Genomic DNA, 16,887 nt, shown 5'->3' on the forward strand with positions numbered 1-16,887 from the left:
CTTCCCAAATCTTTCAATTACAAGAAGTGCTTTTAATATCCTAACCTCAGAGAACCTTTTTTTTCCTTGTTCACTTTTAACTTAACTGATTGTTTTAAATGTATTCCTGTTGTACGTAATTATAAACATGTATATCAGCCATCACAATAAAACCAAACTTGTGTGCAAACCATGAGTCTACATTACTAGACGACCAAACAGCAACACTGAACGCCACAGGAAGTCTTTCCTACCTGTGGCCATCAAACTCTATAATTCTTCAGCCTTCTGCAGGAAGGAAAGCTAACATGTTCATTTTTGGACTGAGATCAATACCAACAACATATGTCACTATTACCGTTCATTACCATGTGCAATAACTCTGTTTCACGTGCTATATTAGATTTTTTGAATTTCAATTTCAATATTATTGGCTTTATTATGTTCATTATTATGTGCAATACACACAATACATCATGTCATTCCATTTGCACCAGTCTTTTGACACTTATTATATATTTTTTAAGTATTTCATATTTTTACTTTGTAATTATTGTTGTTATTTGGCAATTTGGGGGGAAACCTGGAACAAGAATTTCCTTCAGGATTAACAAAGTTCTATCTTATCTTATCTTTAATTGCCATACACGATGCTGTATGTCTAAGACCAGCGGCCGTTTGTGTCCTGTCAGGTTACACTGCATGTTAATGTTGGTGGTGGTGAGCTTTGCTGTAGTGTTAGGATATTGTCAGACTACAGAAAATCTGAAATACACTGGGTTTGAGGCCCGAATGTCATTGGTCAAAGTCCTGCACAAAGAGTTTCAGGCACTGGGGACATCTCTGGAGTTGAGGCAGCGGCGGGTGTCGAGAATGAAGAACCCAGAGGGCAGATTAAAAAAACGAGGCAACTCTTATTAGAACATTAGAACATAAAGGAACCCCTCATTGATCTCCAGGTGCTCAGCATGGAGGACAATCTGGTTTTCTCTGGGATTATCATGGTGGATCCGAGGCTGTCGTTTTTCAATTTCAAAATACTTGATTTGTCTCCAGGGAGATTTTAAAGACTATTCAAACATAGCTGTTTAACAGGCAGCAGTACCATGCTCTACTGAACCATGCTATACAGGTTATTATGTAACCTGTGCTGTCTACAACCCAGCGTCTAATGGTTGTATAGGTATTAGAGTGTGCATCTGTAAAGTGTGCCGGTCTCCCGTTTCATTATTTTTAATACAATATTTTTCAAAAAGTACTGAATTAATCCTTTCAAATTAGACAAAAACTGTTTTTGGTGTTTAAAGTTGAGAGTTGCTGTGACGGCGTACAGCCTTAGTGCCGTGTAAATCTATTTATGAATAATATTCTCTGCTTTATCATTCTGTTAGACAACCTTGATCAGCTAATAACTTGTTCCTGTACCAACGTCTATAGAGAGACATTCTCGTGGCCTCCTGAACATTAGATACTCTTGTGTTTCTGTGAAGTAAAGTGTCAGCGCAGAGGATTTCTAAACACACACCACATCACAATATTATTCAGAATGTTGTGTTCTTGTTAAAGTGGGTTTATTTCTAGTTTATTGTGCCAAACAGACCCTGGTACACTGACCTGAAAGGAAAAAAAACAAAACACTTTTTCAAGATGTGGCAAAAAACTTTTCACAAGATGCAAGTTACAACAACAGTTTTGTGAGATTCTGCAAAAGTACATTTAATTTTTTTCTCCCCTTCCATCTGTCACAAGCACAGATCAGGGGAGGGAAAACAACCACTGGGCAGTATTTTTACTTCTTTTCATTTTTTATTTTTTTTGCTTTCCAGATTGTGTGTTATATAAACGAAAGGCAGAGTGATTTATTTTTGATTCGCCGCTTCGTCAAATGAAAAGTAACTTTCCCTCTTAGTTGGAAACCGGGCCTGTTTTCCAGTGCTGTCAGCACTTTCTCTCCCTACAGCTCAGTCACTCACTCCACAGCTCAGTGTGTTACCAAGCAAACAGATGGAAATCCCTCAGTGTTTGAACTTCATCTGTGAAAATGATTTATTTAAATATTATTCTGATATCGTCATTATAATACAAACTGTTGCAATGTTCCAGTACAGAAGCCTCACACAATACCAAAAGGGAGGAAGGGAACAAAAAAAAAGAAGAAAGAATTGTAATTCATCAGAGTTTTTGACAGCTCAACAAACAGACAGGACCGCATTGGAAATGAAATACATTAGAAGAAACAAATACATCTAGTTTGGGATGAGGTGCGCTGCATATAAAACAGAACAGAGGAATGAATGGTTCTGGTGTGTGGTTCTGAAATAACATCTGTGGATAAAGGAGCTGCTGCTTTTTTTTTTTGCCTTCACCCTCACTCTTTGGTAACAGAGGCATTGTTGCTGCAAAAGCACCTGCGCTTCCATCAAAACCCAAACCTCACCACTCGGTTTGACTCTGATCAAAAAATTCTAATCAGTTCTTGTCTCGCTCTGTCGTCCTTTGTTATTCAACATGTTTGCAAAAAACCCACAGTGATGGTTTTTCCCCTGGATTAGGATGAAAGCTTTTTTTTTTATAAAGGAGATGTTTCTAATATATATAGATATAGATATTATTATATATATATTTTTTTTTTTTTTCGTCAAATACATTTAAACCAAGTTCATTTTGAAGAGATGAAGACCCACTTTGGACTTGTTAACACTTCAGTATGAACACATGACACCATTGTTACGAGTACAGAACATCACTGGCCTCTGCCTTTTTAAAGTTGATCTTTAAAAAATAATAATAACATGCTGATTAATTCATTTACAAGTTGTACAGATCCGTGTTTAACTTTTTACATGAGGGTTTTTGGACAAAGTCAACATGTCCTCTCAAAACTGTGCACATTCTCACCAAAGTGCTCAGGCACATTTCCAAAGTCCCGCCCCCCCCCCCCCCCATACCTTAAAATAAACTCTTATCTTTTTTTTTTCGTTCTTTTTTTTTGTTTGTTTTTATTCTCCCCTGCAAACTAAACATTCTACATCGTATTACATCACATGTCGCATTTTTTTTAAAAACAAATGCAGCAGTCTATTTCCGGTCACAGCAGAGAGTGGCGTATTTATATATTTATATATACCGTATATGAAAGTGACGCTAGATGAAGAACCGTCCAAACGCACCCGCGAAGCTATTTTTTGGAGCTGGATGGATTCGACAAGTTTTCCCGCTCATTGCTCGCGCACACCTCGCGCCGAGGAGGCGGCGGCTGACCGGGAGGAGACGTCCGTCTCTGGTATGATCCCAAAGTGTGGCTCGCTCTGTCGGCCTTTTTGAAAGTGTTCCCCACCACCACCACCGGCTCTTTGGGCAAATGTAATATGACTATAGTACATGTAAGCGCGGAAAAATAGCACAAAGTGAGGTGAGCATTTTTTTTTGGGGGGGGGGGGGAGGGGGGGGGGGGGGCACACAGGACAGATTGTTGTAATAAAAAAATCAAAAATCAAAGTGTGTGGTTAGAGAGACGGCGTCTACAAAAATAAAATGTTGTCATTGGAAGGAAACTGCTTCCTTTTACAGCAGGTTTCAATAGACACAATTCAACTTTTCAATTATTCATAAATATTCCAGTGTGCATTGGAACTTCTGCATTTCTAAGTGTTGTTGCACAATAATCCCCCTCAACCCCCCCCCCCTCTCTCTCTTTTTCAGCTCAAAGGTTAACAATAACACAAGAGGTTGTGTTCTGGAAGGTTTTATGTTAATGTTCAGAATATTATAGCATGTTTCAGACTGTGTCGAAATCCATTTGCTTATAAATGCTCTGAGTGGATACAAATCTCAATGATCCCGTGTGAATATAAACCTACAATAAATAAAAGCAGTTCTGTTTTCCCCAAACATGTAAATGAAGGGTTTGCTCAAACCTTCCCAGCACAATGCAGCGTGAGTAAATCCATCCAAATCCATCCTCCCATCCCGTAATACTGTGAGCATGCCGCTTAACTTACAACAAATGGTGCCGGCCAATTAAAATTAATCACCCAATGGTCACTTATCAGGACTTTGAATGACTCATAAATTGTGACATTTTTTTTTTTTTTTTTATTCCTACACAGGATGCAATACAAATTAAAATGACAGGAGACAACTTGTTTTTGTTTGTTTTGTTGTTTTTTTTCACACCACATGAACAAAAAAAAAAAAAAAAAAAAAAAAAATTCAACATACGACTTATGTGGCTCTTCTCTTTTAAGCCCTCTGACAAGAAAATAAAAAATATATAAAGAAAGCATGCAGACCTGTCACTAACAAGATGTAACATTACATCGTCCTGATGGTTAACGTTAACAGTCTGGATTAACACGTACGTCTTCTTCTTTGAGAGGGCATATTCACAATGGGCCTAACATGGTGGATTTCAGCTATACAGCACATACAGAAACTCTAGGCGTGTCAATTAAAACAGATTTATATATCTGGAATCCTATTTAATACACAAATATGTATTACGTATTTTTTGTACGCTTTGTTTGAGCAATGAACCACGTGAACTGGAACATCAAAAAACAAAAAAACATAATAAAGTCATACTTTTCCGTGAGAATTATCCAGTTAAGAGACAAGAGTCCGTTTTCACGCCACAGAGCTGCACCTTTACGCGGTGTCGGGGGGTGGATGTCTGTACAAAAGGTAAATCCAACTGGCTTAAAGGTGACTGGTGTTTACACTGGCTAATAACAATGTGCTGGGTTGCAAGAGCGGTGGTGGCTGGGAAATGAGGGCCAACTGTGCTGTCCGCCTGGTGGTGGTGGTGGTGGTGGTGGTGGTGGTGGTGGGGAGGGAGGGAGGGAGGGAGGGAGAGTAGAACAGGCAATTTTCTTGTTCACTTTGGGAGCAAACAGAGAAAGAGAGAGCGAGATCTGGGAGCAAATCACGTCAGTTCTTGGAATTATAACAAGGCATCCCTCACCACGCCGCACGCCAGGAGGAGGAGGAGGAGGACGGTCAATCCAGAGCAGGAGAATATTCTTGTACCTGGACAAAAAAGAGACGAGAAAAAGAAACACAAAAACACAGACATCAAATTTCCTGCTTACAGATTCCTCTGCTTGATAAAGACACAGATAAGCAGGGAAAAAAACTAAAAACTCAACGGAGAACATTTCTTTTACGGTTTAGTGTAAAACAAATGCAGAATTCTCCTCTTCACACAAAACAAGTGGAGTGAATAATGATGGAGTAAAGAGGCAGCATATGTGCCTGAAATACACCGTTCAAAAGTGTGGGCTCACCTGGACAATTTTGTGGTGTTTTCCATAAAAAAAAGTCAGACTTTGATTAATCAAAAGAGTTGCAAAATGAATAGAAAATATAGTGGAGACATTGACAAGATTAGAAATAATGATTTTTTATTCAAAATAATCATTTTTCCCCTTTGGTCAAAGAACCAGTAAAACTGTTTTCAGCTGTGCTAACATCATCGCACAAGGGTTTTCAAGGGTTTTCTAATCATCCAATAGCCTTCTAACGCCATTAGCAAACACAATGTACCATTAGAGCACTAGAAACGGGCCTCTATACACCTATGGACATATTCTATTAAAAACCAGACGTTTACAGCTAGAATAGCCATGTGTAGCGCTTGTTCATTTAATGTTATATTCATTGAGAAAAGTGCTTTTCCTTCAAAAATAAGGACATTTCTAACTGAGGCAAAACTTCTGAAAGTCTGATTTGATGAAAGGCCTTTAAATGTATCCACCTGCAGGAACTACAAGTGATGGGATTGAAAACCTGGTTTTATTATCATCATTATTATTATACATTAATGAATTAACAGCACATGCGGTTGCCTGTTTGATTTTCACCCTCTCATGCATTTCACATTTTTTCACCAGATGGCGTGATGTACGACGGACCATAAGGCTCCAGTCACCTGTGAAACCCCCGTCAGCGCGGCTTTGCTGCAGATCAGTGTTCAGATTCACGTGTTGAATCCAACATCTGGATCTGGTTTCTCACTTCAGAAAAGCAGCTTTGAAAGGTCACCGAGACGAGAGAATCGCTGCATAAATACAGACAGATTTATCTCGTCCGTGTTTGTTTGATAAGAGTGATTTAATTTGCTTGATATAACGGAAGCATTTGTTCCTTAAGATCAACTTAAAAAGGTATGGTTGCGTTTCTAATTATGCACTCGTAGAGGGAAGACATTTTGATTTCTTAAAATTACTCCTGACTTTATTTTGATATTACACATTTATACATCACATAGTCAAATTAGCCTGAAAAGCAACTGTGCTTTTATGGATCGAACCAACATTTTGTCATCCCACACATTCACAGCTGAACATGATATCGTTTGAAGACACCCACAGAAAAAACTGCATGTGTAATCTGCCTCGAAAAAAACTGATTTACACGACCAGCAACTGTCGCTTTTGGCCTGGACTAACTATCATCGCTGCGGGCGTCACTATGACTCTTTCTGCACAGCATCTAATGACTGCAAAGAGGAACACAGACTATAACGGTATATACTGTTTAAATTGTCCTCATCCCAAGGACAGCGAGCCCGAAACGATGAGAGTGAAGCAGCAAATGACAGCGGCACAATCAGTCAGAGTCTCTATTAAAGCAGAAACTGCTTTTTTGTGTGGGAGGAGAAGGGATTCGAGTGAAAGACGAGAAAGGCGAGGAACAGGAGAAGTTGTAATCCAGTGAAAACAAGGTAGTGCTCGGGTAATAGAAGGTGAACTGTTCACTTCATCATATTGACATTTTTCTGGCTTCCTGTGCCAGACCGGTAGATGGTTCTAGAATAAAAATCTTCCCGGGGTAACTCTTTGTTCCTTGCGGGCAAGCTTTGAGTTTCTGCTGGGGATAGAGGAATAAAGGAGGGGGTAAGACGTGGAGTGCTTTGACCCTTTATTCCATCCCCACGTCTCATTTAGCTTAAGGTGATCTGGAGAACGGCGGTGCCACGAAGGAGCAGCAATCACTCGGTGGCCCAAACATCGTTCACGCGGAGAATAATTAATCAGCCTCCGGCTAAGAGCCGGCGCCAAGATGACGTGTCACGGTGAACGCCACAAACATAAACCCTGCTAACTCTGGCACGGTTAAACAATATTACGCTCAGTAACATTAAAACGTCAACGTTAAAGTCCACAAAGTACCGTTACGTTTTAAAAAAAAGAAGTGAAATGGTACTTCATTATCTGAGGGAAAAGGGGGACGTGTCCTTGTGTCACGTTTCTTCTCTTGTCATGGACACGGCCTCGGGAAAAGAAACAGCAGCAGCAGCAGCAGCAGCAGCGTTTTCTCCTGCTCCTGCAGGAACGTGAGAGACTCTGGGCGGCTGCCAAGCAATCTTATGCCAATTGGAACAACCTACTCTATTTTGTCAAGCAGTCACATAAGCGTGTCCTGCTGTAGGTTCTGCTGTAGCTGTCATCTGTGTCCGTAGGTTTTAGGGAATCATCTCCCTTTGCTTTGTTTTCACACGACACGCCATAACCGATCCAAAAGACAGTTGTATTGCTTGGAAGTCGCAGTATATTTATTTATCCATCCATCCATTATCTACCACTTCAACCTCCACCAGAGGGTCGCGGGGGGCGCTGTGCCTATCTCAGCAGACATTGGCCGATAGGCGGGGTCACACCCTGGACAGTTGGCCAGTCCATCACAGACAAACAACCATTCACTGACACTCTCACACCTACGGTCAATTTAGAGCATTGGTTCTCAAAGTGCAGCCCGGGGGCCAATGGCTAAATTACATTATATTAACTCTTATATTACTTAACGCTAAACTGTAGAACTGCAATCTGGTCATTAAAATTATTACAAATGGGATTTCTTTCTGTTTTTTTTTCCTTTGGCGGCCCTCAGTCCAATGTTGGGTTCCTAAATTGGCCCTCAGGTATCAAAACTTTGAGAACCCCTGATTTAGAGTGACCAATTCACCTAATCCCCATATCGCATGTTTTTGGACTGTGGGAGGAAGCCGGAGAACCCGGAGGAAAACCACGCACACACGGGGAGAACATGCAAACTCCTTGCAGAAACCCAGGAACCCGGGTATTCTTGCTGCAAAGGCAAGAGTGCCAACCACTACACCAACCGTGGGCCCCATTGGATTCAAACGACTGAAGGAGCATCTGTGTGTATACAGCAGCAGATCAGAGCCAGGTGGAGACGAGAACTGTTTTTTCCTTACGCGTAAAAATAAAAGCTGATTGTGATCGGATCATTTGGGAAAGGATGTTAACGCCAGCAGGTCAGAATGGAACAAGGTCTATTATTCTCTAGTCATTGACTCAAGGTCATTGTTCTGCTGCAGTTTTTTTCTATAAAGACAGAGATGTGAAAGAAAAAAAAAAAAAAAACCCAAGATAACCTGTCAACCCTTTCATGTCGGGAATAATGTGTTTCTGATTATTTCCACCGCCAGATAAAAGCAGATAATACAGGAAAACTGGAGTAATTGTTAGGTTTGTTCCGCCACCTACCATGTCAGAGTGGCATGTTTGGAGAGGTTTGTGGTGCTGGCTCACTGTGCTATAATAAAGCCCATCTATTGTTGAGACATCTGCTCCCACACCACGTACGTAGGCCTAAATTAAAAACAAAAAATACAAGGAAATGTGACCGAACAAAAGAGGAGATAAATGAAGCGAGATAAGACGAAACCTGGTCAAAAAAAGTGTGTGCATTTGAGTAAATTAAACATATTTTTATTTCCTTCGCTACATATCCACCCCAACGCTACTGTAGCATTGAGTGCTAACCATGTGGCCCACTGTGGAATTATTATTTCAATAATGGAAATTGCACATAAAAGAAGAACAATCACCAATCACTCGCTATAACTTTAATTATTTCCAGAGTGAACAGAACAGCGAGAGCACTGCAGCCGTGTTAACTCACTCGCTGCACGGGTCGCTGCTTTTATAGATTGCATCGGGGAAGCTTTCTTCTATATACGTGAGCATCTTTCATGGCTTGAGAGTCTTAGCGAGTGTCTTTTCTGCTTAGCTGCATATGTGTTTGTTTGTATCGTCGCGTACACGTGGAAATTATTGAGCAAAAATCTAGGATTCAGGCAATTCATTAGAAACTATGTTCAGGCTGAGTGCAGACATGCACTGTGAATCCCAGAGCTTTGTATGTGAGCTGATTCTTTCATTTTTATATTTTTTGCTAATGCCTTTTGCAGACGGACTGGTTCATAATATATTAAATTGTTGCTGCCACGATCCGCATTCTGCTGAAGGTCTGCAATAAACCAAACACAATAACAGTGGATTTATTGATTCACGCTCAGCATATGACAAATCCCAAACACTTCAGTGGAGGATGATATACCTAATTAATCTGAGCCTGTGAACTCTATTGTTGTCAAAAGCAGTGACAAACACACCAGTGAGCTTCACTTTTACACAAAAAAAAAACAACAAAAAGAAGAAGTGTGCTGCATTGGCATTTGTTTACTATGTTGTTTACCATGTCCTTATAATGGTTTCCTTTAGGATTATTATCATATATCTACAAATCTAATAAATGCACATGAGTTTTACAAATGTGAATGAGTTGGATGTAAACCACCACCAGTTGATAGTTTTAATCCAGGAGCGACTAAGCTTGTTAAATGTTTATTGGACATTACTGGATACAGACCAATAAGTGTAAACAAAAATACTGGGTATTTACCTGGTTTCTATATGGTGAATTTTAGTGTATTATTGTGTTATAAGCTGGTAATAAGCAGGTAGCTACATCCCCCAATTACTAGCTATTTACCCAGTAAATATATGGTAACAGAAATGTGTTACTTGGTATTAACCTGTAATTAGAAGGTAAGAACAATGGCCAAAATACTGGGTAATTACCCAGTAAATTATAAAGCGTGATTATATTAATGCTTAAATTACATTATATTAACACTTATATTACTTAACGCTAAACTGTAGAACTGCAATCTGGTCATTAAAATGATCACAAATGAGATTTCTTTCTGTTTTCTTTCCTTTGGCGGCCCTCAGTCCAATGTTGGGTTCCTAAATTGGCCCTCAGGTATCAAAACTTTGAGAACCCCTGATGTAAACCCAGAAAGCGCAGAATAATCTTGAAGTATGGGCCATTTTGTGCAGCAGCCATTTTGACAGGAAACAAAGAAGTGTAAATAATCAAAGGAACGATAGCTGAGTTCTAGCGTCCTCAGAACCATTGTTAATGTGATCAGTAACACCTGAGATTTGCTAAAACATCTCAAAATGGCTGCCGTGCAAAAACAAACCCATTGTGATACATTATTGATTCAGGATGTTTGCCTCTGCGACGCGGTGGATTCTCTCTCCATCATCATCTCCCCTGACGGTCGACTGCTCTCCCTCAATGTTTGTCGCGTGACAGACATTAGGGGGATGGGGGTGGGGGGGGGGGGTGAGCGGTACATGACGACAGTGCCACTGTCTCTACCCCGCAGTGTGGTGTCCGTGCCACATCTTTCCCCCTCTCAGCTTTAATTGCACATGAGAAACCAACACAACAACATGCCTCACACATACGCACGCATGCACACACCACCAAACCATATACTGGTGATCTGGGGCGGGGGGGGTTAGCGTGAGGGCTCTCCCCCCCGTCTCCTGCTTGGTTGGGTTGGAGCTGACTATGATGGAGATGGGGCGGGGGGGGGGGGGGGGGATCTGGTCCCCTTCACTCCGTCTGTACCTCATTTTTCATTTCACCCCAACCGGTCGAGGCAGATGCCGCACATATTTGAGTCTGTTTCTGTCAGAGTTAGTGTGAAACTGTTGTGTTTCTCTGCTCCCTCTACGATCGTACGAAGGTTGTTGGCCTTACTGTGTGTACAGTACCTTGAGATAATGTATGTTGTGATTTGGCGCAACACAAATAACAGTGAATTTTTTGTTTTCCATATAGATTTTACCTGCTTGTTTTTTATCTTTTTTTCTTTTGATTTTATATCTGATTTTATAAATGTCTCTTCTATGCTTTTTAATGTTTTATGTAAAGCACTTTGAATTACCTTGTTGCTGAAATGTGCTACACAAATAAACTTGCCTTGCCTTGAATTGAATTGAATTGAATTTAAATGAATTGGAATTCTGTTGCATAATAATACAATAGATTCAAACATTCAAAGATCCAGTTCTTGAAGGCTTGGTTACTTTTCTCTTCTGTAGATATTGTACTTGTCAGTGTCAATACTGTTATTGTTCAGGTGTGTTATTAACCTGTACCTGTACTGTCTCTGGTATGGTTTTTCTTGTTTAAACTCCCTCTCTCTTTCCCGCTCACTCCCACATCACATAGTAAATAATAATAGTATCACTGACTCTGTTTAGGTTCAATAAAAAGATAAAATAAAGCTGTTCAATGACACAAGTCGACCACACTGCATGTCCAAATGTACTGGACACGACAGTTTTGCAGTTAGTTGACTTAGCTACTTTGCAAAACTAACTTTAAACTTGGTTGTTGTAATTATTTCATTTACTCCAGATAATTTCAGCGTCATTATGTTTGCTTATTTGTGCTTAGTTGGGAACAAACACGGGGCTCAGTGTCTTTGCTCAAGGACACTGCAGAGAGCCAGATTGACCAACACCTGGTCCAACAGCAGAGCTGTGGACAGCGTCAGGTACAAGGGTCACTGATTTTTACTGTCAGCTCCGACATGGTCCAGATGAGCTCTAAAGTCTGTGCATCTGTAGTGAATATGGCTACACTTCCTCTGGAGTCCGCTGATCAAAACACATTCAAGCAGAACGGGAGGGAGATTTGGTTTGGTTCATATATTATTGATTTACTGCTGAGGTATGGTTTCTCTTGTTTGATATGATATTTGCCAAGCAATTTCCCAGCAACGGAGGGTGTATGAAGATGATTTTATCATGAGAAAAACTGAACTCCTGTAATTCTCTCTTTACAGGTGAATAAGAGACTGCGGCTGAGTCAGGACGCTGCTGCAGTACTTACAGTAAAACAAGGAAATCTCATATTTATCCAATTACTGACTCTTCTTTTACCTGTTTCTTCAAATTAAGTTGACTGCTTGTTGTTGTTTTTTGTGAAGCACAAAGATTCCAAACTGTGTGTTTATTTTATTGCTACCGTACATTGTGAACCATCCAGACACCTGACCTGACCCACATCTGGGACAGGTCTTTCCGCAGGTCTTTCTCCAGTCCCCAGAGTTAACATGAAGCATGAGTAAGCAGCATTCAGTTTTTCTAAGGAGCTCCATGTAGGTCTCTTCTACCTTTCAGCTCTTTTAAATGAGCCTGGAGACCTCTCTGTTTTATAACTAAATCACCTTTAATTTACTCTATGAGACACCTGGTGTATAATAGTGCGTTTGCTGTATTTATGGTGTTCACTCAGTAAGTGTTGACATAACTGACTCCAATAATAATGCAACGACTGATGGTGTGTGCTAGAAGCTGGGGTGTGATGAACAACACTTCGCTCTGAAATTTAATTGAGCCGAAAGTCGAAAGAGAAAGAAAAGAACATGCAGTATTGCGTTCAAATACGTGCGCTAGCTTATCCGACTAGGTCAGCCAGTGTCAAACCTACTAACAAGCTCAGCTTTGGGCTATTCAACACCACCTGATATTCTCCCACCTCACATGTACTCCACCACCCATTGTTACACCCTAATGACCTTGTTTTGATGCGAAAATCGAAATTATGCACCATCCAGTGCACTCTATCCAGCCATCAATCATTGCCTCGTCTCTCCATTATTTTGTTTATCAACAAAACCCAACTGCTGTTATCTCGACTATCATTCAAAACTCAAAACCTTCTACCTGATCTAAGATCTTGTCTTAGGTAAGTGTTCCTCAGGATTTTTGCTCTCAGATCCTCTCCCTACCTCTCAGTCACATTTTCAGGAAATTCACTTCAACTGTTATGCAGATGACACCCAGCTCTATCTGTCTTCCAAGCCGACTGTATCCTCGATGTTACATCCTTGTTCTTTTAAAGCAGACCTAGAGTGGTCCTGTTGCACATATATGTTAGTTATGGAGGTCTACTTACATACATTAACTTGTTTTTATGCTCAAAAACCTCCTAGTTGCTGTAAACGAGCCGTTAGAAATCCACTTTTCTGACGATGTTGCCCAGCCGCGATATTTGAGACTCAACTCTCACACCCAGAAGACAGAGTCTTGTGATTGGCCAGTATATTCAGCACACCTGCTCTCAGAAGCACAGCTCCCCCCCCTGGAACGGTGGATGCACTGCTCCTTATTATCAAAACATTGTTTTAACAGTGTTTAAAAATAGCTTCTTCACGACTCCCCGCCGCAGTCCCTTTGACGACCTTTGACCCGGAGTCAGACCCAGAGTCAGAAGACACTGTCGCTCGTGAAACACCTCCACAACGGACGTTATTCTTCTTCTGCGGTTCAATGTACGCAACCGGATGTGCCCGGACTAGTGCCCGGAGCAGGAGGATCTGCTGTTCAGGAGAACCGCTGTTTACGTAACCGGACCGGGTTTTTTCAGAGATCTCGCTGAGCCCGAGATTACAATAAAACACAGCGTTCTCAGCAGTGACTGAACTGTTTGTTTAGAACCTTCAGGGCTTCATAAACAAGGTAATGACGCAGATACACACTAAAAAACAGCCGTAATTGGAACTTCCTGTCTAGGTCCGCTTTAAAACTCTCTCGAGCTCAATAGCGATACAAGTGAAGTGACTCCAAATCTTCTCACTTGTTGTTATTGCTGCGCTTGTTCTTGGTTTTGTTCTTATGTGTTCTCGTACATTTGAATCCAGCTACAGCCACTGTGTGTTCCCTGCTGTGACAAAGTACAATTCTGTGACACTTATATAACACATACATGACTATTGCAGCTATTAGCATGCATGTGTTATGAGAATGTTCCATTTCTCCTCTCCCTGACACTGAAAACACAAGTAAACACAACACAAACCCACGTCTGACGTTATTACTCTCATGAATAAATCACAGATATTCTTGGGGGGGGGTTTTATGTGAGGTGTTTTTCACTTTGAAAATAACCTTGCCTGTAAGAATCGTTAAGGTAAAGATACCGTCTGTGGTCCCATGCTATTTTTAGAAAACAACAAAGGGAGAACAGTTGTGAGTTATTGTTTACTTGTACACTACTGTGAATTTTCAGTGCTGCACAAAGAGAAAAATAACACCAGCAGACTCATATGCCATATGCTCATAAAACAACCCTCTATTTAGGCAGTGATTAAATCATTTCATTTGTTCGTCAATGAAAAATAACTTTTACTGATTTACAAGGTCACTGTGTCTTTGCCAGTTATTTGGAACAATAACTGGCAAATAGATTAGTATTTTGGTGACTATCCAGCAACACGGTTAAATGAAATAAAAGTGTTTTTTTAATCTTACGTGTGAGTTGTGAGTCTGAGCTTTTCCGTTCTTTTGACTTTGACTTTTTCTGCAAACCTGTAACATGTATATTTTGTACAGAGAAAAGCAGGAGTCAGAGTTTATGTCCACCAGACACAGATCACAGATCAAAAGTGTGTTTTTTTATGCCGTGAGGACATCCTTGTGTGGTGAAACAGGAAGCAAAAGGAAGCGATGTCCCTAGCAGCAACCACAACCTGACCACATTCATCTGCAGTAACTTAGGCTTTTTTAAAAAAGACATTACAGTATCTGTGGTTTGCAGACATTTACACTGGCAACACATGATCCTGGCAACGGCTTCTCTCCACCTCAGTCTGCATGCACTCAATTATCTTCAGGTGTAATGAATAAGTGTATCTGGCTGAGCTCGTACGAACCTTTTTAGGTTGTTTTTTTTTGGTACATGCTGGGATAGAATAGACCCACAATGAGCACACGCTTCATTTTGTCCTATTTAACCTAACACAACACTGGCACATTTTGCCAATAATGTTTTTGGCTTGGTGAAACGGCGATGTGGGGATATCGATTTCCAGGGCCAGCGAGGCAGTCGTTGTTCAGTAAGGTAGGGATTTGAATCACCACAGCACATCCGCAGGGAGCTCAAACTGTGGCTTACTGCCAGCTCCATCTATTCCTGCTGATCCCTGACCGGCTGACTGGCGAGCCGACTGTCTCTTTGACTCGCTGCCGCCTCTCTTGCCTGGTGGCTCTCTTCTAAAAAAAACTGGCTGTCTGATTCGCTTGTTGACTGATAGCCTTACGCTCTCTAACGGACTGTCTGCCTCCTTCAGCCATGACTGGATTGTTGGCTGACTGACCAGTTAAATACAACCGGATGACATTATTGTTCAACTGTGTGTGTATACTCCAAAATCAACACCTATTCAGAGGGTTTTTGTTTGTTTTGTTTGTTTTCTGACAGCACTGTACTCACTAATCAAAGTACACTAATGACGAGATGAGAGAAACATGCAGGCATAATATGTACGTAATCATTGTTGTTGTTCATTCATTAATATCAACTGATTTGAAGGTTGATCAAGGCAGAGTCACGCCCTCGACAGATCGCCTGCTTTATGTAACACTTAATATTATTTTACATGGATAATCTAGACATGATACATTAATAAAACTTCATGTTTTGTACATAATGTTTAACAATTCTTTATTAAAATCTGATAAATATCAGCAAATGTATCCACTCTGTGACTGATGTATCGACTGCATTATAGTATCAACATCAATGTAATATTATTATTACTGTAATACTATGCATGTGGAATCGAACCCACAACCTAAAAAGACAACATGCTGTACCACTGAGCTACAGTAGATAATACGACCATTTATTTCATGACATTTTAGAGCATAAAACGATCAACCATCTCTCTTGAATTTGTAAGTTCACACATCTTTTCACCATCCCTGCCCGTTGGCCACAAACTGCTCAGAGTTGGTCTTTTTCTTGCTGTGTGCTCACACAGACATTAACCACATTTACAAGCACGCGCGAGACATTAGTGGATAAAAGAAAGGAGCGATGGAAGCCAGACATAAATCTGAAGTGGCACGCTGACATTGCATGCGACTGCCTGAGCGATACGAACGCATCCGCGGACGGCCGTCCTGCTGTTTCTCACCACACAGTACGATCAGTTTTAAAAGGAATATGGTGCTTCTCAAAAACAATCTCAGTTATTGTGATTTTTTTTTTTTCTTTTGATAAGAATGCTTATGCAATCAAGCTGAGGATAAGGGGGCATTTTTCTTTTTCTTTTTTTCCCCCCCTGTATTAAGCTCCGGTCACCTCTGAGCCTTGAGAAAACAACACTGCCAGGAACGATGGAGGGTGAGCTGTGATCTAACAACAGCTGACACACTGGTGGGTAGTAGCTGTGAACAACCACTCTGCTGCAGCCGCTCCACCACGCAGAGCCCCCCCACCCCACCGCACCCCACCCCCCCATCTGGAAAGTGCCTCATTGTTTACAGATGCAGCAATGCGGAAAAGGGAAAATATCTGCACTCTCCCAGGTTTAATTTCATCTCAGCCAATTTACCTATTGTTGCTCAGCCGCTTCAGACCTGAGCAGAGCTTCTGTCGCCCTCAGCTCAACACCTCTCAGTTGCTCATAGAAAGTGGCTGAGGCTGTCTGAGCAGCTACGGAGAGGCATTTATCAGTGTCACCCACACCGTGCAGAGGACTGACTACAACACAGTTGTCAGCATAATTTGGCTACCTCATAATCTCCTCTGCAGCCCCGGGGATTATTCAACTTTTTACTTCCATTCAGTGGCAAGTAATATCTCGCTGTGTTTCACTCCAGGGTGCAGGAGGCTATCTGTGCACAGAGCAGGGCTGACTTTGTGTTTGAACTGTCTGGCCAGCGAGGAAATGACTGGCATACAAATATGTGGAGGATAAGGACGGCAATTATAACTCGGCTTGAT

The 16,887-nt window shown here is 41.0% G+C and overlaps 1 protein-coding gene across 1 annotated transcript in view; it reads right to left on the bottom strand.

The window, feature by feature from the left end:
• Positions 1 to 4,921: 4,921 nt before the first annotated feature.
• The window catches only part of vstm2a (V-set and transmembrane domain containing 2A), a gene marked incomplete at both ends in the record, with an annotated part of 85,633 nt that continues 73,667 nt past the window's right edge, over positions 4,922 to 16,887 (bottom strand). The window contains one exon of the mRNA XM_083901927.1: positions 4,922 to 5,007. Within this exon, the coding sequence (XP_083758053.1) occupies positions 4,922 to 5,007 (86 nt within the window). The remainder of the gene's footprint in view (positions 5,008 to 16,887) is intronic.

The sequence above is a fragment of the Microchirus variegatus genome, assembly GCF_963457635.1.
Source record: "Microchirus variegatus genome assembly, chromosome: 15".
NCBI lineage: Eukaryota > Metazoa > Chordata > Actinopteri > Pleuronectiformes > Soleidae > Microchirus > Microchirus variegatus.